Raw genomic sequence first — 27,557 nt, forward strand, 5'->3', positions numbered from 1 at the left:
CCTGAAATGATAAGCTAAACAACAGAAATTTTTTGAGGTGTACAGGGTGAAATTCGTTTGCAGTTTTCCCCTGCACAGTCCCAGGGATTCAATCCCATCCTCATCATGTGCCACAGAGCAATGTGAGATTGTGGCCCTCCATCTTATTGAAAGTGAAAAATTGTGTTTGGTTAGGTGTTGAGCTCTGTTTCTTTCAAAGGAGCATTAAGCTTTCTTTCTGTCATTTACATTCCCTAACTTTGACCTTAGAGATGCTTTCTTCTGGGTCTTCTCACCACACCAGTCTCTCAGTTTAAGCAAAACAGCTTGCTTCATGTGTCATATCCTCAGTAACATGCACAGAAACCATAGACATGACATGGAAACACAGAAACTTGCTCAGCTGTATGTAGAGAGGGCAAATACAGTCCTACAAAATAATAGCACATGTACATTAAAATATAACTAATAAACGGAAGATAAAGGGGGAAGTTCTTCACAGAGAGTGATGAGGTGATGGAACAGGCTGCCCAGAGAGGCTGTGGATGCCCCGTCCTTGGAGGTGTTCAAGGCCAGGTTGGATGGGGCCCTGGGCAGCCTGGTCTAGTACCAGGAACCTGGAGGTTGGTGGCCCTGCCTGTGGCAGGGGGGTTGGAGCTTGATGATTCTTGGGGTCCCTTCCAACCCAAGCCATTCTGTGATTCTATTATTCCACGATGAATTTAAAATGGCTCAGAAATAGGAATGAGCACACAAATACATGTCAGCCAAAAAGAAGAACCCACCAATAACCTTTTTCTTTCTCAGCCAGTTTTTAGATTGGAATCCTGTCAGTTAGACCTAGGTTTACATGATGGGTCATACAGCACCTTACTCAAAACTCCATCCTTCGCCCTTCATATTGAGTTCCAATGAAAACTATTTCCTACCAGTTGGTTGCTTGCAAACCAGACATTTTCAATGTTTAAGCTGAGAGACAGTTACTTTTACATAGTAGCCAGACTTGTTTACCTCATAGATCCCAGCATAACACATCTTGACATTAGACTGACCTGAAATTTACAAGCTGAGAATGGTTACGTAATAGAATATAATTAAATCTAAATATATAATTCAGGAAAGAAAATAAGACGTAAGGTGGAAAGAATTAGCACGGGGTCAAATTCAGGTGGTAAATCAGGACGCTGATGGCACAGCTTTCTATGCTTTTATTTAAAATACAAAACAGAGATGTGGCACTGAGGGACATGGTGGGGATGGGCTGATGTTTGGACTAGATGATCTTGGAGAAGGCTCTGCGGAGACCTCACTGTGGCCTTCCACTACTTGAAGGGAGCATATAAACAGGACGGGGAATGGCTGTTTGCATGGGTGGACAGTGATAGGACAAGGGGGAATGGTTTTAAACGGACACAGGAGGTTTAGGTTAGATATTAAGAGGAAGTTTTTCACACAGAGGGTGGTGAAGCTCTGGAACAGGTTGCCCAGGGAGGTTGAGGATGCCCCATCCCTGGAGGCATTCGAGGCCAGGCTGGATGTGGCTCTGGGCAGCCTGGTCTGCTGGTTGATGCACGTAGCAGGGGGTTGAACCTGGATGATCGTTGCGGTCCTTTTCAACCCAGGCCATTCTGTGCTTCTATGCTCTTAGTGGTCATTCCAACATTAAAGATTCCATGTTTCTACGACCGGGCCCCCGCCACCTGCAGGACCACCTCCATCCCGGGCTTCCAACAGCCGCCCGGCGACGCCTCTCCTCCGACGGCCGTGCAGCCCGATCGTCGCGATCGCCGCGGCGCAGGGCGAGAAGCGCAGAGAGCCGACAGCCCTCCGGCCGAGACGGCAGTGAGCACGGCCAGACGGCAGTGAGCACGTCCTCCCGCCGCTGGGGGCGTACTACGGCTCCCGAAGGGCTGCGGGCGCAGAGGGCGGGCGGCCTCGCTTCCCGCTCCGGCGCTGCCCCGACGGCGCCGCGGGAACCGATGGAGGGCGCCGAGGCGCGGGTGTCGTGCCCCGTGTGCCTGCGGGAGCTGCCGGGCGCGCTCATCAACGCGCACCTGGACCGCTGCTTGCAGGCCGCGGAGGGCGAGGCGCAGCGGGGCTGCTCACCCCCTTCCAAGAGGCCGCGCCTCGCTTCCGCCCAGTCGGGCGGCGAAGCGGAGGAGCGGCCCGAGGAGGCCCGCCCGGCGGCCGCCCCCGTTTTCTCCCTGTTTCACAAGGGCCGGAGCAGCGGGCCCGGGCGGGGAGATGCCGCCGAGCTGCCGGAGGAGGACGGCGGGCCCGCGCTGCGCGGGGCGAGCGTGGCGCGGCGGCTGGAGGGGCAGCCCCTGGCCGACAGGCTGCGGCCGGACACGCTGCGGGACTACGTGGGGCAGGAGCGAGTGCTGGGCGCCAACACCCTGCTGCGGTCCCTGCTGGAGTCCCACGAGATCCCCTCCATCATCCTCTGGGGACCGCCGGGCTGCGGCAAGGTGAGTGCCTGGCCCTGCCCCGCCTGGAGCTGGGCTCGCCCTCGGGGCCCCGGGCTCTGCCCGGCTTCGTTTTCGAGGCTGGTGGACTCCAAGGGAGGGACTCGTTTCTGCGCTCACTTTTTTTCCCCCTGTTTGTTATCTTGGCTTCTGTGGTGACCGTCCACTAGTTTGCACTTAGATTACGAAAACGCAGCTTAATTCTAGAATACAACATGACCCACACCCATCATCCCTATTCGCTGCAGCTTGGACTTTGATTACACGGGCCAGATTAGGTTCATTGCAGCCAACGGGCGTCTTCTAGTAAACTCCTAATCCATTAAATAAATGCAAAAGCTGGGAAGTTTGAAAGCAGCAACAGAACAGAATCATAGAATTTGATTTGGAAAGGCCCCTTGAGGGCCATTTAGTCCAGCTCCCCTGCAGTGAACAGGGGCACCTACAGCAAGATCAGGTTGCTCAGGGCCCTGTCCAGCCTGACCTTGAGTGACTCCAGGAACAGGGCATCCACCACCTCTCTGGGCAATCTATGCCAGTGCTTCACCGCCCACATAATAAAAACTTTTTCCTTATATCTAAATATATAGGAAATGAAGGAGGCTTACAATAACAGCTTGCAAACAGAGGTTTGCTTTAGCCCAAAAGTTCTGTCTCCTGACAGAATAAGACTTCAGTGTGGAAGGCAGCCGATACTGGCTAGGTGTGCTCTGCTAGGCACCCATCCACCTTCAAGCATGCGGACAATCAATTGATCTTCCAGTTGCAGGTTCTGACTGCTGCACTCTCATGTCCTACATCTTTTGAGATACCAAAGACAGAGACTGATAAAATCCCAAAAGGCACTGTAGTGTAGCGTGGCAGTGAAAGGATCCACAGTTGGAGTGAGTGAAGGACCAAATAAATGCCTTGTGTGTGTTCACTCAGAGATCTCAGCTTAACTCATTCTCCCTGTATTTCTAATTGGGATTTGAGGGGGGAGAAGCTAAGCAAGCAAAATACGTGCTCTGTCAGTCTAATGTGTTTTAGCTTTAAGTTTTACATGTTATGTACACCTGGGTGTCTTGGATATGTGTAAAAGCAAATGTGGGATATGTGAAATAATGACTAATGAATTAATGCTAGCAGAGGAGTTAAGAGCAAGTTGCTACCCTGTCATTGTCAGTGTACTTCTTTTGAAGATAAAAAGTGACTTAATGTGTGTGAAGTTTGTATAATACCAGTTAATCACAGTTAATAGGAAGAGGGTATGAGAATGGGTGATACATACATGGATTAATATTGTTAGCAATGATATACTAGCTTGTTCAGGCTAGACAACACACACCTGAAAAGAACCAGTTGGTGAATGTACACCATTGCTACTTCCTTCAAAACAGCAAGGTAATATCAGAAAGAAATCAGTAGGTGAGGTAAAGGAGCTGTTGGAGTGGATCCAGAGGAGAGCCATGATCAGAGGGCTGGAGCACCTCTCATGAAGAAAGATGGAGGGAGCTCATAAAGCTGGTGCTCATAAAGTGATTGTCACATTCAGTGTCTGAGCTCAGTGGACTTCGAGTTGTATTCTGCTGAGTCTACAGATTTTTTGAAAGGCTACAGAAAAGCTTGATCTTGAGCTGGTGATGGCTCACTGTTGTGCTACAGATCTACTCCTGTGTTGCTAAGATTGTTTTTGAATAATGGGTGATCTGTTTCCTGTCATGTCACTTTCACTCACCTGTGACGTACCTTCTTTATTCATACACCTTGAGTGCAGTTGTGTTTAGTAAGCTTGCTACTCACTAAAGCTAAAATTCTGCTACTGATCAGACTTGCCTTATGACTTGCATAAGGACTGTCCTTTTAGAGTTGTGGTTGAATTGAAGTCATATGAGAGTTCTATATTTCACTTGGGTATTAATTCCTGTCCATGCAAGGTAAAATAATCCCCTTGAAGATGGAAAAAGCCAGGTTGGATGGGGCCCTGGGCAGCCTGGGCTGCTATGAAATGTGGAGGTTGGTGGCCCTGCCAGTGGTGGGGGGTTGGAGATTGATGATCCTTGAGGTCCCTTCCAACCCGGGCCATTCTGTGATTCTGTGAAAAGGACTACGTGGTTGCCTGCCTACCTCTTTTCATGTACCAATTTGGATGAATATATATAAAATGTCTAAGAAGATGTTTAATGGAGAAGTAACCTAAAATTCCTGGAGAACTGACTGACAGCAAGTCTATTTTCTTTTTACACAAGGAATCACATAAATGAATGTTTGAAATTTAAATGGTCTTGTGAAGGAAAAAATAAGTATTAGCACTGTTTAAGGATCCCGTGGGACTGATAATCTAAACCTTTTTCTACTAAGCACAGTCCTTTTCACTGGGAAAAATATTGAGAAAGAATTACATACTGTCTAGCTTCAAATGCAGCAAGCTCACATGCTAAGCTCTGTTCATCAAAGAAATTAACCTTACAGTAGAGGGTTGGTGCTAAAAGAGGGTTATGATTAGGTATGTTGATCTAAATTCAGACATGCTGTGTAAGGTGATCATTTGGACTTCTTAAACTTCTTCATTCTCCTGCTACCCATGGAATTGGCTTATTGCTGCCCATCTCTGCTTTCCTCCATTTCTATAGCCAAATAACATGTTAACCAGTACTTCTTTTAGAAAGAGTAAAGCAGGACTAAGTAAAACAATAAGTGGACACTGATTTAATGCGTGTATGCATTATATCATAATTATTATATATATCAGTCTGGACTTCTGTTCTGGCAACTCTGCCCACAGCAGGAGAGTTGGAACTGGATGATCTTCAAAGTCTTTTCCAGCCTAAGCCATGACAGACTGCTCTCTTCTGAGCTAGAAGAGAATCTTTGCCATTAAACTGATGCAAATTCAGTATTTGACATTGAAGATCAAGAATGCTTTCTGAGAATTTTTATTATGAAATACATCAAAGTTGGGTACCTAGTTAAAAATACATTGTGTTTTGATGTTTCTTGCTGTTGGAGCACTTGACTATTCAAGGAAACACAGTGAAAACTCGGATACTTCTGTTGTGAGTTGACAGTCTTTTGAGTTTTCATCTGTAATGAGCCTTCTTATTTTAGGAGAGCACGGTCTTTGTACTTCTAATCTATCCCTTAATTTTTTATGAAGTCAGAATGCTTTAGGTGAACTTGCTATGTCTCTTTGATTCTGTTTTTGCTTTTGTCAGTATTAGGGTTGAACACATGAATGTGTGTTCTGCTTTAAGCTGACCGGACAGAGACTAGAAGAAGAAAAGCTGCCTCAAAGAGATGCAGTGGTTTTTAACTTCTGAACAGTTAGCTTGTTCATCCTGACTATGCGAATTTTTAAAAGCCTGCATGAATCCTGGTGTAATCTGAGTATGCTGCACTATGATTTATGACACCTTAATGCAGGGATTTAGATTTTTGCTTGTCTGCCATGGGGCACCAATTTTAGTAAAGAGTTAGCGAGGGGACACGAGTAACTTGAGCACAGAATAATTTTGCTGCCACAGATAGGGTTTAAGCCTTATAAACCTGAACGTTCTGTTTTAAATACGATAAACATTTGCTCTCGTGTATGCCATTTAACAAGGAAAAAAGTAGGCAATGTGTTTGGAACTTGCTCCCTGTAAATGATAGGACACAGAGCATTTATGCATGATTTTCTGGGGTCTGCATATGAAGTTGGTACCAAGTTAATATGCCATGCTGATACAAGTGCAAAACATGAAAAACCACCCACTAGTTGTCCTTGAAGTTTCCATCAAATGACCTCTGAGTTTATATTTTATTTCTAGGAGACCCTTATATTTCTTTTTATTCAAGATATTTGACGTGATGCATCGGATGCAGTGCAGATGGAAAATGAGATTTTTATCTGGAAATGTGTATTATCTTTTACAGAAGCATGGAGTCCAGAACAGCTCTGAAAAATGAGTTCATCTTTGCAGTTGCCTGAAAGAAGTCTTCAAATGCCTAATTTTGCTTATGCCAATTTAAATCAGGAATAACTTAGGGTAGTGCTATGGGAGGACAAAACTGGAATTAGCATATTTGTAAAGCAGTTGGAATATAATGAAACAAACCTGGATGCAGCAAATGGAGACACTGCTCCATTTCAGGAAGTGCTGTGCAGTGACCTTGCCTCTGTTTATGCTTGATTTGACTTGGATTCTGGAAGTGCTCTAAGCCACATGCTGTTGCTGTTGTTTGGTGACACTTTACTCCTCCAGTAGTCTCACAGTAGGCTATTTGGGGTGTGAGGAACCAAACAAGTTGAGTAAGAATAGCATCTGCCCTTATGTAAGTGCCAGCTGCTGCCACTTCTGATTGCATTTATCTCAATAGGCAGTGTGTCAGAGCCACGTTCATCCGCTGCCCTGACAATTTTGTTTAGTCATAACCTGATGTGTTGCCTGTGTCTCTTGTGGCACAGTGTGGGTTCAGCTCAGTGGTGCTGGATGGGACGGTTTTAAACTGTATCTCGGGGAGCTGCTTCCCCATCAGACACCTGCAGGTGCTGATGCTGTTGGGGTCCATCTCAGGCCTGTGAAACTGCATGTGGCCTACTGTGACTAGTCATCAGGCACAGTATGGCTGTGGCTCCCACTGCCCTCAGAGGGAGGGCTGAAGGTGAGAAAAAACTGTTGATGGTAACACCATTGAAACAAAGATTTGGTAATCCTGTCCAGAATAAAAGAAGAAGTAAAAATACAGGGTGAGTTATGATCAGAGAGCAGCAGGATGCCAGATCATAACTCTGGTAAGTTAATTGAAGACTCTATAAGTATGTAGATGTAGCTAGCCTGTTCTGCTGTTTTATACTGGGCTTTCTGCATCTTTTGTCATCTGTAGTGTGTATGTAATTTCCACTATGGAACAAACTAGCAAAATCCCTTGGTGGAGAAGCCTAGATGCCAGCTAGATTATCCATGCTCAGGAATAATTTGTGCTGTGCTGCAGTAGGTGGTACTAGTACCACATCTGCTTTGGTCACTTGAAGATACCCTAGCAGACTGTATGCCCTTTCAGACTCGTTGGGATAAGCTTGTTAGGGTGGGGTTTGTCCAGCTGCATGGAGAGTTCTTGCACCATAGCGTGTTTCCTTATAGCGTAGTATGAATGTCAGCTCATCATGAAGAGGTTGAGAGACGTGAAAGGGCTGCGAGGCTGTGACAGCCTGACATCTGCAACAGCTCTTTTGCCAAATTCATGCGACTCAAGAATGAATAAGGAACAACTCCATGAACAGAAAGCCATAGGCAGGTCCTTAAACAAAGACTACCTGATCTTCCAGTAACATGACTTAAGAACTATGTTAGGTTTCACAGACGCCTTCTTGACAGGATTTTTCTTTGCTATGGTCTGACTATATATGTTGCTCTTCCAAGTTTTTCAGCTTCTCTTTCTGAAGAGAGCTGGGCAGTGTGACCCCCAATACCTAGACGGGGCTTCTAATGCAGTGCGTGTTGTTTAATGACCCAGTAAGAAGCTACTGAAATGTAAACAACTCCTTGTGTGTAAGTGGTAAGTCAGTTTATGTCAGCATCAATAAGACAGGCATTATTTGTACGTGCATTTTCCTGTGTTCTTCCGGCCCTGAATGTGACATTATGGTAGCACACAGAATGGGAAATTAGGTTGACTTCAAAGAGAGTTGCTCCATCAAGGGTACTTGCCCAGGGAGATCTTGTCTCCTACTACAAACATCCTACTAACCTGAACATCAGATCAGAGCTGTGCGCTCTGGCAGTGAGAGATGTGCTTGGCTCAAGGGACACTTTTATTTCGGTCACAGAATCATAGAATATCCCAAGCTGAAAGGAGCCCATAAGAGTCATTGAATCCAAAGCCTGGAAGCACTCTTGCTGGGAGTGGGTTTGTTTCATTGGTGGGTGGCTTGTTTGTTTTGGTTTTGGGTTTTTTTATTTTGGTGTCTTTTTTAGTTGTTTGTTTTGGTTTTGTATTTTTTTTTAATCTGTGTTTTTTGCAACTGTTGGGAAAAGAAATGTTCATTTGGGTTGACATGAAAAAAATTCCAGGACAGTGGAGAAGAGTTCCAGTAGCTAGGTGTTTGTTCTGTGTGGAGGAGATCTGGAGTTTCTTGGTGTAGCATGATACTGACTTCTGCTTGAGGAAAAAGCAGGGGAAAAAATGGAATCATGGGGAATAATAGGCTTACAGAAGAATGGGGTAGGCTTGACCTCTATTTGATGAGCAGTTTGATGGGCTAAATGATTGACTGTAGAGAATAGAGGGAAGAAGCCAAGAATACGTCTGTCTGCATCAAGCAGTGCTTTTGAAATACAGTGTATGTTATTATTAATGCAGCTTTTGCTGACCCAGCAGTTGGCAGAGTGGGAGAGGTTATATGCTGGCTGAGGACCACATAGCAGATGTCAAGTAGATCCTTGTTTTAATGGTAACTTCCAAACAGATTTCTTTGTCCTTTTCCTACAAATTTCTTTGTATTTTTTTTTTCTTAAAGTAAGGGTAGAAATACAGATTCCTGTGTATCCTCTAACTTTTTTAAATGGTAAAACATTTTATCTGAAGATTGCATGTCTGATTTGACTGACTGAAAAACTCAAGGGTTCGGTTTCTTTTTGGCTTACAAGTATCATTTTCTTTGCTTGTACTGAGATACCACGCAAAAATTTTGCCTTTTGACCCTTGCTGCAGGGTGTGCTGATTGATACAGTGGAAAAAGCCATTCACCCTGTGTGCAGGGAAAAAAGTGATCTCTGCAATCTTGAATGCCTCGATTTAGACTTGTGTTGACCTTAACAAATCTCTTCATCTATGTCACCTGATACTGATGAAGTGTGAGTTATCAGTTTAAGTGGAGCTATGAGAAGAATAGCAAATTAAATTCTACTTTTTCCTCTCTCTACTGTTACTGTTAGAGAGAGAAGAGGTGCGCTTTTCATACTCATATTTGATATATTGGGGATTTTCTTGCTTTCAGTGCTGGTAAGGCATGAATACATTCTGAATCAAGTCCCTTTTGTAAGGAAACACCAACTTTAGTTTTACAGTTTTGTTTTCTTAGCATAGTTTCAAGTGTCACTTTTTGGGTTGGTTTTTTTCTTCCTCTTTCTGTTTTTTGGTCTCCCAGGCCTCCCAGATGTCTCGAGGCTTGAACAGTGCTCTGGAAAATGCTTATGTCAGTCTTGTCTTCTGCAGCATTCCCAGGAGGGGAAGGGCTGCTGCTTTGAGCTGCTGGGGACAAGAGGGGATCTGGCTCAAGTCTTACATCAAGATATGAAATGATACCTCTTCTGAAGACAGGAACCTCTTACTAAACCAAAAGCAAGGATAAATAATAACATATCTTTCCTCTTAGTTATCCCTGTCCCATCTTAGGCTGGTTGCCATTTCGGAGATGTGGAGATGCTTTAAAGAGACAGCAGCACTGTTAGGACACTGAAAGAGGTCCTGCCAGCACCAGTGGCAGTGGTCTGATAGATGGTGGCTTCTGCAGTCTCTCTGCAAGAGGATCGGGTTTGAAGCACCTGCCGCTTTAACCTCAGTGCTTAGAATGTCTTCTGAAGCAGTTTTGTCAGCACCTGTCCTGCTCCTCAGCTGCTGAGGCTCTCCAGTGTCCTCGCCTCCTCCTTTAGCAGAAATGAGGTTGATGGAGAAAACACCTGTTTTTCTCTAGCAGTACTTTCAGACAGAGGTAATACAGCTCAAGACCTGCAGATACACCTGAGAGGAGTGATGGAAGGTCTGAAGACTGTGACAGTGTTTAGGTGTAGTGAATCTGCTTGCAAGGTAGTGCTGGAGGCTGCCTCTGTGCTTTACTGGGGGCAATGAGATGTGCTATAAATAAATGACAATGTGACAGAGCTGTCTACAAGGAAAGAAAAACAACAGAGCTGCTTATCAAAACCAGCCAATGGTTTGTTCAGGCAGCTACCCTTTTCTTCCCTGAGCTTGATTACTCTTGACTATTTAGACTGAGTTAACATTTTCTGAAGTATGCATGTAGTTTTTCAGTGCTCTCGTTCTTTTCTGGAGAACTGCTTTTTGACAAATTTAGTTTTTATGTGTGGTGGAAATAGAAAAAGCTGTAACAACATTTATGTAGCTTTTTCTTTCTTAAATGCCATAGTGCTGTAAGCTCTTCTGCACGTATCTCAGAATAGACCAGCTATTTATCCTTTGAAATACTCTACAGAATAATTGTACAGTGAATTGCAGTCAACCCATCTCCCGTGACAACTGTGTATTTGGAGAAGAGTTTTTCTTCAATGGTGAAAGAGACAGCTGTCGTTGCTGGCATTTTCAGTGTTGAGACTGAGTAGGTCTGGTACTTAAAAGTGCAAGCCTTAGAAATGCAGTGTGGAATTGGCAGCTACTCCTAGCGGAAAGTTTTTGAGTCTTCTGTGGGCTACAGTTGCATGAACTAAAATACCCTATTCTCTGAACTGGCAGTGCTGTCCCTGTGTCCAAAATATATGTCTTTGTTATTTATGTACTGTCTTCAAATTATTATTTTGTGCCCAAGGTGATTTTTGTTACGAAGTTATCTCCTGCTGCTTTTTCAGACTACCCTCGCACATATAATTGCCAACAGCAGCAAAAAGAAAGGCATGAGGTTTGTGACACTGTCAGCCACAAGTGCCAAGACAAATGATGTTCGAGATGTCATCAGCCAAGCCCAGAATGAAAAAAGACTCTTCAAGAGAAAAACCATTCTCTTTATCGACGAGATCCATCGGTTCAATAAATCTCAGCAGGTATTGTGTTGCATTGCTTTTTTAGAAAAAGCCTTCGTCAGAACATCTGTGGAATTCCCCACTTAAGATGATAATTTACTTTGGGCTTTTGATTTTAATTTTAATGCTTGTGGTAAATGAATTATGGAATGTAATATTTATGTCTCTAACTGCCGGACATCAGTGTGCAGTTCCTGTGATTCAAAGATTGAAAGAATAGGCTGAGCTGTACCTGTAGTTGACTTGTGTACTGGGCTTTAGATGATGTTTTCCTGGAATTTTATTTCTTCATATTAGAAACATTTGCTGTACATACCTTCATTTCAGCCTCCACCATGGTTATAACATTCCATGTTACTTTTTAGAAAGTCTGGAATGCAGATGTGCATAGAGTGTTTGTTTTAATGCTGTGCTCTCCTCTCTGCAGTAACAGAGAAAATAAAGGCATAGTGTGGTACTTAGAGATAGTATGTTGCTGCAGCCATCACTTGGGTGTTTGTTTCCTATTTCTTTTCTTAGGTATTATATTTTTCAGTCATGGAAAGCTTAAATTCTGTCCTGATAGTTAAGGACATGTCCATGGTACAGAACTAAGACATGGATATGGAACTGTGTTGTGATCTTCCTGTAGTTTTCTGAGGTGTTCTATTGAATTAGATGGAGAACAGTAGCCCTGCACTTTGGTTCAAAGAGTTAGAAGTAGCCTCATTATTTGTTATGTTTGATAAGACATTTTCATGTTATCTCTTCTGCCACACAACAAAATGAAGTTACCTAAGTAAACAAAAAGCTTACAGACTTTTGATGCTTCCTTTTTAGCTGGTAGAGTCATTCTCATTGCAAGAATGGATTATCAAGGTGAACAGCTCACGATGTGCACGAAATTAAGTCATTTAATTAGCTGAGCAGATGAGCTGCCTTGTCAGTGAGGTTATTTGTCACATCAACAGGGAACCCAAAGACTCACAACGCGAGAAAAAAGTATTTGAAAATGCTAGGTAGCCTACTCACATGGGATGTTTCAGGTTGTCATTGATTGAAATCAGTTGTTTCTGCTTCCCTCCCATACTCAGGACACTTTCCTTCCTCACGTCGAATGCGGGACAGTGACTCTGATAGGAGCAACAACAGAAAACCCGTCCTTCCAGGTCAACGCCGCTCTTCTGAGCCGGTGCCGGGTGATTGTTCTGGAGAAACTCTCAGTTGAGGCGATGGAGGCAATTTTGCTGCGGGCTGTCAAGTCCTTAGGGGTCCAAGTTTTGGGCCAAGGCAACCAGCACAGCAGCTCTGCGACTGGCAGCAGCAACGAGAGCTCAGAGTGAGTACTTTATGGGCTGCAGGGTGTTAACGCGCACAGCCTGAGGAATTGACTGCCTGCCAGGGAGAGGATGAAGCGCTTAGGGGGGTGGGAAGAGAAACCCTAGCCACTTCTGATAGTAAAGAAAAGAAGTGGCAGCATATGGCAGGGGCAGCAGGGTGACAGGAGGGAGAGAATTCAGAGCACTGGCTCTCTCCATCCAAAACATAATCTTACCGTCTGGATTAGGACAGAGTTTTATACTTGGATCTGTAGCTCCTGGCTCACCCCCCAGGATATTTAAATCCATTCCTCTGCTGAGGATTTGCTGTGGAAGCCTGTAACTGAGTCTTTTTCATATCCTAATGTGCACTACTTCTTGTTATGGGTTGTGAACGCATCACATTTCCACTCAGTAGCAGATGGGACATCCCCTATTAAATTAACTTGGAAGCGTGTGACAAAAGTATGTTGTTTTCTGAGGGTTTTTTAAATGAAATCAGAGAGGATGTTGCTGGTGTGTAGCTTCAGCATAAATGCTACTTTATGTTCTGTGATGTGCTGGGGAGAGTGTTTGCTGTGAGATGTTAATAGATTTATTTATTTTTTCTGCCCCTTTTTGTCCAAACTAGATAGTCATGTGAAACTCTGGGGAGAGTTTGAAATAAATTAGATCAAGATTCATCTGTGGGGATGTATATTTGACTTTTGAAATGGCTAGCTAGCAAATAAGAATAATGCTTGGTCCTATGCTGTTTTCGTGAAAGTTATCATCGCAGTTTCTTCGTGATGTTGCTCTTGTGTACTACTAGTCAGTTAAAGTGTATTGATGTGATGGTAACTGTGTGGGCACTCTGTGAATGAGATGAAAGAGAATATATTGTGTCCTTTCAGTATTATCACAGAATGCAAGCAGTAAGGATAGGTAGCTGGGGTGCTGTGGTCAGGAAAGGGACTGAAAGATGTCACTCCCATTTCTGCCTTTTTTTTCTTTTTTTATTGTTATCCTTTTTTTTCAAGGTATCGTGGCTTGTTTTTACTCCTTTATAACATCTATGTGGTGATACGAATCTTGGAAGAGAGGGCAATAGAACATGTCATCTTTAACATAAAGGCACAGCTGTGCTTGTGGCCACACCCTAACTGAGGTTCAGAGACTTTCCTTTCTGTATAGGATTAAAGTATGAGGCATAGTTTCAGTTGCAGTTGTTTGGGTTTGGGTTTCACTGGATTCCCTGTATCTGTAACCTCCTGTTAGCAATAGATGATTTAAAGAGCACGATATGGTGTTTAATCAAACTCGAAGAAGTCTGGCAAGCAGACTGTCAGACTAACATAGTTTCAAAAATATATCCATGAAGAGAAAGTGCCCCACACCAATTTCCAAGTGGGAGCCAGATGCTTTAAAATGGCAGTCAGAATTTAAGCGGTTTTGTTGCAATCTTGCTTAACCTTTTTTATTTGTATTTTCTGCCGCTATCTGGTTTTGATCAGTAGCTAATACATACTCCTGCTGTTGAATTTGGCTTTTTTCTTTTTAAGCCATTCTATCCCTTTCTCTGATTCAGTTTTGGTCTCACTGTTAACTCCTCCTCATTTCACGCCCCATGCTATTTTTGCTCCTTCATTTCCTCTCCACCTACCACTCTCCAGGAGCAGCTGTGTCTTCTTTTACCTTTTTTACCTCACCACATCTAGGAAGCAGGAATAACATTAGACACAGGTAGATAAGTGTTCAATCTATCCTGGGGAACAAATGAAAGGGATATTATGAATTACAGCTGAGTTGATTGTTCACTTTGGTCACCTTTTTCAGAGTTGAAAAAGGTAATGTAACACTGCATGTCCCCAGATGTGAGGTATGCCCATTTAAGAAGGGAGGCAGAGCTCCAGCCAAAAGGCAGAAGAGGGGCATGAATATTAAATTATGGTTTTACTCTCCTTAAGGAGTAAGTTTGTTTCCAACCATATGCAGTGTGAAATTCTGCATATGCTCCTAGGAATCTGTTTATTGAGATGGTCTTGGTATCATGTCACTTATGTGACCTTGTTCAAATTTTGGAAAGGAAGATAATTCTTTATGGTGTCTACCTTGGTGGTGAATCTTCCTTAGTTTCTACAGGTATCCTGTGTGCTCAGTGAGAATAAAGCCATTGCTGAATTTCATCAGTTTCATTGGCTCTGCACTGCATGCATATGTAGCAGTTATCAAAAAGAAAAGTGTACTTGTCCAGAATCTATTTAAGTTTTCTTGGTGGCTTTTTCTTGTCTTGCTCCCACTGTTGCTGCAAGATTATAATAAGGTTAGACCACCTTGCTTCTTTTTTACACTTGTGGCCTTTTCTTTCTGTAAAGTTGAACCACAGAGAGGCATTACAGAATTTGGCATCTTTTTCTTTATGTCATCACACTTGTGCTGGGCTGCCTAGTTCTGGGTCCAGCATTTGGGAGCTGAGCAGAGGGGCAAGATGACCATCCTTCACCTGCTGGCAGCACTTGGCTTCACGTAGCCCAGGGCACCACTCACCTTAGTGACCAAGGCTGCTTGCTTGTTCAGCAAGGGTGATGCCAGCTGTGGTAAAGGCTGGTGACTTTCCTCCCCATGTGCAGAAATCTGTGCTTCCTTTCACTGAGGCCCATGAGGTTCCTGCTTGGAATGTAACAGTGGCACAGCAGCAGGAAAAGGGGCACAAAGCATTAGGGATAGGGAGGTAATGACCATTGTGCTGTTAGAAGCACCTACACATTTTCTACACTCTTTGTTTCTGCTTTATTTCAATGGTGAACATGGACAGCAATGACAGGGGGCTGATGTGTGTCCCAGCTGCTGCACAGCCCCAGTATCACCAACTCCATCACTGTTCTATTGCTGTTGGTGGGGTGGCCTCTTCTTTGGTGATGCCAGGTCCTGGGGGTTCCTAGCCTTCCTCTTGGAGGCTCACTGGTCCCCCCAGATGGGCTGGTACCAGAGGGCCCTGCCATAGGTTCTGCCAGCTCCTTACCAGGTGCTGCCAGATCCACAATGGAGGCGGAATGGGGGCATGATTGGCACCTCATCCCTCTTGGAGCTGGCGGGGCTGCCGAAGGGGGCAGGAGGTTTATGACAAGTGTTCTTGCTACAGTTTTTCATTGCATCGAAGAATATGGGATTGTTTCTCATTTGTCCTACGTTCACTGGACAATCACTAGCACTTCGTGTTATTTGGAATTTTTCATTGAACAGATTTTAAAAACTGAAATTCAGATAATACATATTAAGCTATTCTGCATTTTTTAAAGTCATGGAATTTAAGCCAAAGATCATGATATAATTTAAACATTTCAAAAATTAACTGGATCACTCCTGGCTGTGTGCTTTTACTGGGTTTGAGTTTGATTCTTTACTCTCCTTCCTCTGATAAGTTCCTGTTTTTGTCACAGTGGGATGGTTTAGAACAGTGTCTGCTTTTGTGAATTCATGTCATCACACTTGGTCCATCTTCTGCTATTTGGGGCCCTTGTTGTTTTATTAGTGATATCAGGTGTACTGATTTATGGTGGTGGAAATGAAGATGCATTTCTATGCCCTCCCCAAGGACCAGAAAAGGGGGAAAGCATCATGGGAAAGGACAGGAACACCAATGGCCTTGTCAATAACACAGAGACTTTTCTTCTTCGTTGTAACAGATGTTTATTTTGTCTGCAAGCAGCAGGCCGAGAGGTAGATGTTGTCCTCCCAGCCCGCCGGAGCCGCGCTCTGATGGCAGTGCGGTGCCGGCCTAGCGCCGCCGCCGGGGCCACCTCTTGCGGGGTGGGGTCGAGTCCTGGCGGCTGCTGCTGGCCTTCCTCTTCGGGGGGCGCCGGGGCCCCCCACGCGAGCGGTCCCTGCCCCGGGCGGAGGGGCCCGCTGCCGCCGCCTGCCCTGGCTCCTCCTGCGGCTCCTGCGCCGAGGGCGCGGTGGCGGTGCTGGGGTGCCCGGGTCCCCCAGTAGAGCCGCCGGGCGGCTCCTCGGTGCTGGGCCCTGCGGGGCTGGTAGAGCGACCTGGGCCCGAGGCGGGAGGCTCCTGATGGGAGGTGCTGGTGATGGGGCTGGCTGCAGGGCTGTCCTCCCGTCCTCCAGCAGCGTGGCTGACCTGGTGGTCCAGCTCGTGGTGGATCGTGGGGCCGTACAGGGCTGCAGCGGTGCTGATGAGCCTTCTGACGAAGGGCACCACGTCGCCATTGGTGATGAGCTGCAGCGCCTGCACCAAGGCCTCCTCGTCCAGCCCATGCTGACATAGAAAGTTAATGGTGGTGCACTGTCCCGCATAGACTTCCCACCAGTCATCGCTGGACACCTGCTGGATCTCCTCCTGCAGCCATTGGAGCAGGGGTTCGAGGTCCTCTGGATGTTCCCTAAAGAATGCAGCCCAGACCTCGGCTGGGAAGCTGTGCTCAGGTGGGATGAGCACCGGCTCTGCAGGCCCCTGCTCGTCCTGCAGGCCTGGATCCGAGTGCGCTGCGGGCTGCGGGACAGCACACTCCAGGTAATCGTCATCCGACCTCACCGAGTATCGGATGGTTGTTATTTCGTGCCCGCATACGGCACAACTCGGCTTCCTGTTTGCCCACCAGATGGCACAGCCGTAGCACAGCTGGTGTTGGCAGGGGGTCATGTAGGTGACATCTTCCCGAATTTGCCCGCAGATGGGGCAGATCCATTCGGATGCTGCGTCCATGGCCCCGGGCTGTGCGGTGGGCTGGGGAGAGCTGAGGTCGGGAAGCTGCTCCCCTCCCTGGTGCTGCAGCAAGCAGAAGGTGTTACGAACTGCAAAAGAGAGAGAGAGGCCACGGTCACTGGCTGCCCTGGTCCCTCAGCGGCAAAGCCTCCCGGTCCCTGTTCCCCACCGGCTGCTGCAGGGGCCATGATGTCCTGCACCACTCACCTCTGCCGCTACAAGCGCACCTGTGCGGCCCCAGCTGCCTGAGGCAGGCAGGGCTGGGGGAAACGCTGGTGATGCTGTGGGATGGGCACCAAGAACTGGTGCCAGCAGCCCCACAGCTCAACGCAACCAACTCGCTCAGTGCTCCAAGTCTCGCAGCTGTGCTCAACTGGAGTCCAGGCACGAGTGCACGCTGGCCTCTGCCAGAGCCCAAATCTATACAGGGAGGGCTAGCAAGTCACAGTCATCTCCATTGCTGACATCACAACCTCTTGGTCGGTGACCTCACCTGGGGCCCCAGCCTGGGCCTCCATTACCCTCCATCATTCTATGATTTTCCTTTGTAATGGTGATAGACTTGGGGAAATAAAGGTTTCACATATTTCTACTGCACGTGTAACTTGTAACCAACTTGTCATTAGATGGTACCATAAGATAGCATGGCAAAGTAGATGGGTCCTATATGCTGTAATGCCCTTTGGCTGCCCTGAGGACCAGCTCCTCACAGTTGCTGTGTGCCTGTACTGCATGGATGATGGATTGCACGCCCTGTTTGCAGAGTGGCCACTAGGGCCTGCAGCTATTGCACAGCTGGGTGCAGTGGAAACAAAACTGGTGGCAGCATGGTGTGGTGCATACCACGCTGTCCCACTTCGCCAGGCCTGTGGGGCTGAGGGTATATAATGCCATCTCCATGCTTTACCAGTTGCGGTGGGCATGGGAGAGTGGGAGATGACAATGTGCTCCCCAGCTGAGATGGTGTGATTGTCAGCAGGTGTGACGCTGTAAGTGGACAAGTGGCCCCACGGGCATGGGCCAGTGTGGGGAGGGTCCCTCAAGATTCTCCCCCCGGCTGCCGGCGTGAGGCACTGCCACGCTGCCTACCTGCGCTGCTGCACGCGCCTCTCCGCGATGTCCCGGCTGCCTGCTGCCAGCAGGGTCGGGGTACAACACAGGTGGCTCTGAGACGCGTCTGAGAGCTGCGCCAGCAGCACCCAGAGCACGTTCCAGCTCCAAAGCTCGCCCTGTCCACACTCCAGTCCTCGCACACACGCTCGGTCGGAGGCCAGGCACGAACTGCTGGGCCGGGCTGCCGCGCCCGCGTTAAAGCAGCGTGGGCCAAGCAGTCACAATGCATCGCTTGGAGACGTCACAAACCACGGCTTGGCCGTGTTGCCTGTCCTCACCTGAAGGCTTATTATTCTAAAAAATTTTTGCTTTCATCTGTTTTGTGGACTAGTTGATCTTAGAGGTCTTTTCTAGCCTTAATGATTCTATGATTTATGCTACCCGCCTGCAAAATTGCTGTTGAGTGAATCTTTCAATTCAGTGGAACATAAGGTCATTGCTGACAGCGTTCCTTCATTGATGCATTTAGTATTTTCTATTCGATCTTAAGTGGTCTGGTCTGCTGAAAAGCCAGCCACTGCAGAAGCAGCATAGGGCTGCTAATTAGCTTGAGCAGGGTAGTGAAAAGGGACCGTGTTTGACTGGAATAGAGAAATAGAATTACTAATAGGTTTTCATTACTGAGATGCTGAGCCACCGAGGCAACAGTCTGCACTTGTCCAAGTGCTGTGAAATTAACTGATCACCAGTGAATAGGATGTGTGTGTCTTGCCTGAATACGGTCACCTACACAAAAACCCCGGGCAGTCCCAGCTGGTTTTGTTCAGTAACTGCACAGGGTTTGCTTGCTACATACCCCATATACTTCCAGTACCAGGCCTACAAGGGTTGCCTGATGCATGTCAGGGGTTGCTATCCTGATCCTGCTTAGTTTGTGAAATGTGATGAAATTAAAGCCGAACATGCTTCACATGTAACTTCTGGTCTGTTGGTGTTCAGCTGATGTTGCCGCGCATCACTGAGTGGACGAGGTGGCTCCGCTGACCTCCTGACTGAAGCGCCAGAAGGTTTATTACAGGTGCACTTGCTACAGCTTTTCACTGCATTGAATAATGTGGGATTGTTTCTCATTTCTCCTATGTTCACTGGATGGTCGCTGGTGCCTCGTGTTCAATTTGGAGTTTTTCATTGGGCAGTTTTTACGTACGAAATTCAGATTCCTCATATTAAGCTGTTGTCCGTTTTAAAAATGCATGGAATTCAAGCCAAAGATCATAATATAACTGAAACGTTTCAAAAATTAAGGAGATCACTACCAGCTGTGTGCTGTTACTGGGTTTGAGTTTGATTCTTTACTCTTCCTCTGATAAGTTCCTGCTTATGTCACAGTCGGATGTTTGGGACGGGATCTGCTTTTGTGAGTTTGTCTGTGCACTTTCTAGGCACGTCAAAGGAGATGAGCAGAGACAAAACCGCGGTTTATATTCATGTTCTTTCAGCCAACATAGAATTTAATTCTTAAGAAACAGAGAGCGGCAGTACAGAAATCGGAATCCTTTTCTTTGTTACATCATCACATGTGTAATGTTTCCTTATCAGTTTTACATCAGTTACCAAGTTTCTCTACGGTCAGATGTGTGTTGTGTAACATTGTCATCATCTTTACTGCCATTCAATTGTGCCTTGTAAAGCATTCAGTGAACTAAGGAGGGGGAAGAAGGGAGGGTGAGGGAGCATGAAAAGAGCATACTCACGTGGAAGAAAAGTAAGGTGATGTCAGTATGAAAGATGCTTTACATTGCTGAAATTTTGCTCATACTTATTGCTATTTTTTCAGTCTCAGTAACAGCCTAAATTGCACTGGCTGTATGCTGATACTGCACACTTGTACTGCTCACTGGTGTGGAAAATCACCTTCTTCTTTTCATTCATGGCTTTTTACTTTTATCATTTCAGTGCTGCCCTTAGAGTGGTATCTCAAATTTAAGCCGGATGATAAACTAGATGGTACGTGGATGTATTTGAAGTTAGGCAATGCAGTAGGCATGCGGCTCCGTGAAATGAAGGATTCCTGGTTTCCTGTTGGCAAGCCAAGATGTCATGCAGTTCAGCTTGTGAGTGTCTATATTAGAAGTACTGAGAGATTTTGAATTGGCTGGCTTACAGATGAGTGTTTAATGTGGGCTTCCTTTTGGTCTTCTATGTTGAACAATGCTGGAAAATTGTTCCCTTTTTGGGACATCCATCTGATTTCCTTGCTGAAAAGAGAGTTGCTAGGATAGAGTCCTTCTTCAGAAACAACGCTGTAAGGCAGAGAAGTATGCGTATGGTAGTGTATTGGTTGCTCCGAAAATAATGCCTCTTATTTATTTCCATGAAAACTGAGAAAACTGAAACAAGAACATTATTTAATAGAGCAAATTCTCAGCTACAAAACACTGTTTTTCAAGTCACCACTCTTAACTATGTGTTTTTGCCAGCAATGTGCGAGAGCCTGTGTGCCACACTTGTAAAAACCTGCACAGACTGTTAAAATTTGAGGTTTTAATTCCTCAGAAAAACTACTGTGGTTCAGTTATTCTGAGTGGTAAATGCTTTTCTTAAGTTCTGAGTGTGTTGGGTTAGAGATCACGGAATCGGGAAGCATTGCGTTATTTCAAATCATTAACTCAGTTAATGTGCACTGTGCCAACAGCTTGCTTGTATGTGACCCTTGATTTCCAAGTAATTTGATACATGTGATACTTGACTGTCTTGCTTCATTTTTCTGTTTCCTCATTCAAACACAAAGAGGGTGTTTAAAACTCCTTGAAGAAGGTACAGTTATTCTGGAGTGTTGGCTTGAACCCCGTTGCCTCTCGACAGATTGCATAAAGAACTGACTTGCCTAGCATGATGCACAGTGAGAGAGGAGAATGAGGTGGGCTAATGCCACGAGATCTTCTTGTTGCAGATTACCTGTGTATATAGAGGAAAAAGCTCTAAGTACTCTTGCCTACCTTTGTGATGGTGATGCGAGGACTGGATTGAATGGACTTCAGTTAGCAGTACAGGCCCGACTGGCAGCAGGGAAGACCACTGTGCTGAGCTTTACCAAAGGTTGTTCTGTGGATGGAGTTCTGATAACGGAAGAACATGTGAAGGAAGGTCTGCAGCGATCGCACATCCTCTATGACCGAGCAGGTGAGTACCTGACACAGTTTCTGCGATATAGCATGTGGAAGAGCCTCCATAATTCCCGCTACTTCTCCCCCTTGCGTAGCAGTTGCTCCGATGAAGCAGCAGATACAATTAGATCTGGCCTAAAAACTGCTTTTTCTTCACGCTGGAGAAGGCTCAGTCGGAATTTCCTCCTTGTTTGTTCTCTCTGCTTTGGAAGCGTAGGTGGGTTGAGAGACATAGTTGCAGCCCTGCCAACAGCTGCGTAGTAAAACGTTTTGGTTTTTTAAGGTTATTGGGATATTGAGGTCTAAGAGGATTGCAAGACAAAAAAGTAGTATTTTGGTTAGGAGGCTTGTTCTTGGGGTGGCTGGTAAACTTCCATTGATTTCTTTATTTCATTGAAAATCTTGGTAGTGGTCATGTTCACAACGATGTTATTCAAAAACCTGAGTGGCTTGCTTTGTTTTGAGACTAGATTTTTAAGGTAATGAATTTTGGAACTTGCTTAGGACAGGTCACTTAAATCTAACGCATTCAAGGCTTCCTGATATGCTAAGCACTCTTGCTAATCTTGTGACTTGATATTGCAAAGGTTGGCCACATACCTTTTTATGCGAGAGGGTTGAAAGACAGTGACTGAATGTTAGAAATCGCACAGATCCCCTTAAATGCCCGTGCAAGTTCGTCAGCAGTACTTAAATTCCTCTGTGTAGTATCATACAGTCATGCCAGGTAGCATTTTTACGCTGTGCTGATGCTGCTCAATTAACTGTTCCTATTGAAAAGTTGCAATGAGAGATTTCAAAAGGTTGTTGCAATGTATGTGTCTGCTCTTAGCCTTGTTACAAAGAGGAAGTGATGGCTCATTGTCATGAAGTGCCAGCTGTGGAGATATCAGTATATTAGCAGCTGGCAAGTGACAGATAGGCAGCGGGGAGGGAGAAGAAAAATATTATGGAGTATGTGTGGGAAAGAAGTCGTGATTAGGGAGGAGAAGAAAGAAGAAGATCTGACCAGTTCACTGGTACAGTTCTCATGTACTGAGTATGTAACTTTGTGTGTTTTTGCTGTTGGCTTGTGGCTGCTGTCACATAGAACCTTTGCTCCCAGCCATCCTCTGCGTACTTGATTTCTTAGAGGTGTCTCGGATTTTCTCTGCCTAACGATCACACGAAGGCTCATGTGCTCATGTCCACCTTTTCATCCACTGGGATCCCCAAGTCCTTCACTGTAGGGCTGCTCTCAATGAGTTCTCCCCCTCAATTTGTATAAATAACTGAGATTGTCCCGGCCCAAGGGTAGTACCTTGCACTTGGCCTTGTTGAACCTTATTAGGTTCACATGGGCCCACTTCTGCGGCCTGTCCAGGTCCCTCTGGATGACTTCCCTTCCCTCCAATGTACTGACCGCACCGCTCAGCTTGGTGTTGTCTGCAGACTTGGCTGAGGGTGCACTTGATGCCATCATCTGTGTCATTGATGAAGATGTTGAAGATCACCGGTCCCAAGGCTGACCCTTTAGGGACACTGCTTGCTATTGGCCTCCACCTTGACATGGAACCATTGATCACAATCCTTTGGCAGCGTCCAGCCAACTAGTTCCTAATCCATCAAACAGTCCATCCTTCAAATCAATACCTCTCCAATTTAGAGAGAAAGATGTGATAAGGGACCATGTCAAAGGCTTTGCAGAGGTCCAGAAGGATGGCATCTGTTGTTCTTCCCTTGTGCACCAATGCCATCACTCCATCATAGAAGGCCACCAGATTGGTCAGGCATGATCTGCCCTTGGTGAAGCAATGGTTAGGTAGGAGGAAAAAATCTTTTACAGTGAGGATGGTGAAGCACTCGCACAGGTTGCCCAGTTATATGGTTGATGGCCCATCCCTACATACTTTCAGGGCAATGCTGGATCAGGCCCTGGGTACCCTGATCTAGCTGTGCATGTGCCTGTTCACTGCAGTGGAGTTAGATTAGATGAATTTCAGAAGTCCCTTCCAACTTTAAGGATTCTTTATTTCATTTTGTGTGTTTTAGGTTTGAGCTGCTCACTGTTTTCAAGGCCCTCCCTAAAAGGATGAACCCAACATCTCGTAGGGGATTTGTCAGGACTGTATGCTGTGATCTTATTTCCTCCAAACTATACACGATGTGCCATCGTGGTATACCTAAATGTCAATGGTTTCTGGACCAGTTTGGCCCATTTCCATGACTAATGGGGGTGGAGGGACACACAGACCAATGCCCTCCCTGGGAGAAAACAGAACAGTGGCAACAAGCTAAGGGAGGAAACTAATTTACCAAACATAATAGCAAAGTGTGAAATAACACGGTATTATACAATAGGATGGGAATTGAAGCTAATAAATTACATAAAATGAGATGGAGTGTCCCAGACCCTAATGCTGATGGTAAGATGCCTAGGGAGCACACACTGCAGAGATGAACGGTAAGAGAAAGGGGCTGTTTTGTGACTTCAGGGCAGTTTTATTTTTCCCTCTACACGGAACAGTCCCATCTTCTGGGAGATGTAGTTCTTCTCTTCTGAGAAGCAGGTACCTGGAAATATCAACCGCCCATGGAACTGGAGCAGTAACTCTTTAACTCCCAGTGCACTACGTGATGTCATGATGTGGAATGGGAATAACAACAAATCATAAATCCTGGCACTACAGCAATGTTTTCCTTTTTTCCCGTGTATAATTCAGAAACTCACATCTGTCTTTACCACATGCTTTGTTTTCAAGTTTTATTTCAAGCTTTATTTGACGTGAAATTTCTTTTTCTAAGATATCTCCTATGTATATAATTGCTTTTCTTTTATTCTTCTGCTGCCTTCTCAGTGCTCTGTGTTTAGATTCCAAAGCCATGTTTCATGGTTGATGTGTTCTCATACCTTAGTTTGTGTGAATTAGGAGATACAGATATAAGGTCATCTTCCCAACTTCTTTTCCTTTTTCTGAAGGAAAGGTCGTAGGGTGTCAGAAGCAAATTGTTTGCCTATAATGTTTAAGCAACAGAACAAACCACTCTTACCTTATCTACTGGTGCTGTTAACTGCTGGTGCTCAACATGTGAGAGCATGAAGGTGCTAAAAATACTGATGAACAGCATGATCTGCATTTGGAGAGAACTTGGTGAAGCAGGTTATGTTTACCTACTGTGATATAAGCAAATATGTTCTGTTCTCTTAAATGTATTTTGCTCCTTTTCCTCCAAATAGCTCTCTTTATCTCTGCTTCCCCATTGTGAATAGGAGAAGAACATTACAATTGCATCTCTGCCCTGCATAAGTCTATGAGAGGCTCAGATGAAAATGCCTCCCTCTACTGGCTTGCTCGAATGCTTGAAGGTGGCGAAGATCCACTCTACGTGGCAAGGAGGCTGGTGAGATTTGCAAGCGAAGATATAGGTACATACTTTCAGTATTTCTGGGTTGGGATACTGTGTTGGACTAAGATCTGCCCGTCTTCTCACCTTCAAAATTTAGTACTTGGGGGGGATAGGTGAAATAAATACCAAAACAAATACTGCACTCACAGCAGGTATGAAGTACTGAAATGGATCATGTCCAACAAAAAGTATATGCCAACAGAAGCCTACATTTGACCTCCTTGTGGTGACAGCTGCAGGAGGAGCAAAGATTTTTGTGGTTAGGTTTTGACAGTGTATAAATACCTATACTTTCAAATCTAGCCATAACTGTAGGACACCTTGTGTCACAGAGAATGTGTGTGGCAGGGATGTCTGGGTTTTTTTGTTTGTTCCACTGTTGTAATTACTGTGGAAGCCAAAAGCCTACCATGACATGCAAACCTCATGATAGGTGGGTCAGTAGTTTTAAGGCATTTTGTTTATCCTAAGCAACAGAAGCAGCAACATTTTTAGTACATAAGTGATGAGTGAAGACTTAGTAGATCTGGGGAAGCTATGTCTGTACAGCAATAGTTCCCCATTTCTTTTTCACAAAAAGGAAGTGGATCCTACACTACCTACTGCTGCTCAGGCCGCCACTGTGTGGCAACAGATTCAGGCTTTCAAAAGGAAAAGGGAGAAGGTTATGGATGGAAAGCGTCTATCTCATGTGCTGCCATGTATTGAAGTGGGTGTTCCACCCCTTGCTAAGACAGCAGCTTTGAAGTGTGCATGGGTAGCCTTCCATGGCAGAGAAGAAGAAACATTGTGATTCTAGTAAACTGACTTTAACCTGCTTTCATGTAAACCCTTCTTATAGGGCTGGCAGATCCTTTGGCTTTAACACAAGCAGTTGCTGCTTATCAAGGTTGTCACTTCATTGGAATGCCAGAATGCGAGGTAAAGACTTTATTAGTTCACTGATCTAAGAGTAACTTTAATTGTAAGATCTTGTTGTAATTATCAAAAAGAAACTGAGATTGCAAGAACAGGACAAATCTATTAGTCCGTTCTAGGCAAGGCTTCGAGTGAGAAAACATTGTTGCTCTAGAAATGGAAGCTGTCCTTGAAATGTCACTGCGCACATGTTGTGGTATTTCAAATAATTTTGTTTTGCTCCGATTCTTGTTTTCTTTCAATTATAAATAGTCATATATCCAGCTGTTGCAAAGTAGCTCTTCTCTACTAGTAGCCAAAGTCATGAAGGACTGTGTTGTTGTGAAATAATATTCATATAGTAGCAGCACCAGGAGGTCATTATATAAATGAAGGCCTTGTCACGCTACACAAAACATCAGGATAACAGACACTAGAGCTTAAAAGAAATCATTTAACATTTTCCCCTTCCTTGTTTCCAGGTCATTCTAGCACAGTGTGTAGTGTATTTTGCAAGAGCACCAAAATCTATAGAGGTGTACAGGGCATATAGCAATGTCAAAGAATGCTTGAGGATGCACACAGGACCTTTACCACCAGTTCCATTGCACCTGAGAAATGCCCCGACAAGGCTTATGAAGGACTTGGGCTATGGTAAAGGCTATAAGTATAACCCCATGTACAAGGAACCTGTGGAGCAGGACTATCTGCCAGAAGAGCTGAAAGGAACGGACTTCTTCAAGGAACGAAAAACGTGACAGCCCTGCTTTGTATACTTCTTGGTTTTATGATGCATACGTTTGTACTGGGATGAAGATTTCCCTGCTGATTGCAGCCCAATATTTCTGGAACTGAGAATACGAAGTCACTCGGCCCTTGAGATATTCTTGGTTTTTCTGCTGTCATTGCAAAGGAGTTTTGTAAACTACTGCAGTCAGGCAGTATGGAAATACAAAAGTAACCTTAATGTACTTCTGTCACCCACTGGTTCAAGAGAATTGGAGAAAAAAGTATCTTCCACTTTTGGCTCTTGTAGAGAAATAAGGAATATGATCATGCTGCTTGTCAAAATCTGTATCCAATTCAAACTTTTGGAATGTTGATTTTCCAGAAAAATAAAGAGACTGTGTTCTGCTCTCCCGCACTAAGGTGCAGGAAACAAAATATAATTACAATGTAGTTCTTCTTTTTATGATGTTTCAAATTTTCTCCAACAACATTTATTCAACTAATAAACTTGTAGAAAACAATGCTTTTGCATTTGTTTGAATACTTATGTCAGCAGTGTGGTTTTGTAAGTCTGAAGATCCTTTGACTTTATCATGTCTACTTTCTATGGCAAATGTAAATTATTTCTGGAACTAGGGTAGTCATGAAAATCCCTGAATTGGTTGGTTTTTTTTCTCTCAAAGTTGGAGAGGTGTGGATTTGAAAGATGGACTGTTCAGTGGATTAAGAATTGGTTGCCTGGTCACAGCCAGAGGGTGGTGATCAATGGTGTCAGGGTGGAGACTGGTCACAAGCAGTGTCCCTCAGGAGTCAGTCTTGGGACTGGTGATCTTCAGCATCTTCATCAGTGACATAGATGATGGCATCAAGTGCACCCTCAGCAAGTTTGCAGATGACACCAAGCTGAGCCGTGCAGTCAATACTTAAGGGGGAGAGGAAACCATCCAGAGGAATTAGACCGTCAGAAGTGGGCCCATGTGAACCTAATGAGGTTCAACAAGGCCAAGAGAAGGTGCTGCTCTTGGGCCAAGGCAATCTCCGCTACTTATACAAACTGGGGGGAAGAACTCATTGAGAGCAGCCCTACAGTGAAGGACGTGGGGGTCCTAGTGGATGAGAAGCTGGATGTGAGCCAGCAGTGTGTGCTTGCAGCCTGGAAGGCCAACTGTGTT

At 45.1% G+C, this 27,557-nt stretch overlaps 2 protein-coding genes across 3 annotated transcripts; one reads left to right on the top strand and one right to left on the bottom strand.

Moving 5' to 3' along the window:
• Positions 1–1,859: 1,859 nt before the first annotated feature.
• On the top strand, positions 1,860–26,902 carry WRNIP1 (WRN helicase interacting protein 1). 2 transcript variants are annotated; one of them, XM_031589283.2, is made up of 7 exons: positions 1,860–2,447; positions 10,988–11,179; positions 12,232–12,476; positions 21,159–21,388; positions 24,623–24,778; positions 25,601–25,680; positions 26,139–26,902. In XM_031589283.2, the coding sequence occupies exons 1-7, from the start codon at positions 1,959–1,961 to the stop codon at positions 26,412–26,414; spliced, it is 1,668 nt and encodes a 555-aa protein (XP_031445143.2). In that variant the 5' UTR covers positions 1,860–1,958; the 3' UTR covers positions 26,415–26,902. The 2 variants fall into 2 exon arrangements, with proteins under 2 accessions (XP_031445143.2, XP_089993141.1); XM_090137015.1 differs by lacking the exon at positions 25,601–25,680 and having other exon boundaries at positions 1,879–2,447; positions 26,139–26,343.
• On the bottom strand, positions 16,052–17,152 carry LOC116239885 (uncharacterized). The gene has a single exon (XM_090137016.1). The coding sequence runs from the start codon at positions 17,150–17,152 to the stop codon at positions 16,214–16,216; it is 939 nt and encodes a 312-aa protein (XP_089993142.1). The 3' UTR covers positions 16,052–16,213.
• Positions 26,903–27,557: the final 655 nt, after the last annotated feature.

The sequence above is a fragment of the Phasianus colchicus genome, chromosome 3 (assembly GCF_987193195.1).
Source record: "Phasianus colchicus chromosome 3, bPhaCol1.hap1.1, whole genome shotgun sequence".
Taxonomy (NCBI): domain Eukaryota; kingdom Metazoa; phylum Chordata; class Aves; order Galliformes; family Phasianidae; genus Phasianus; species Phasianus colchicus.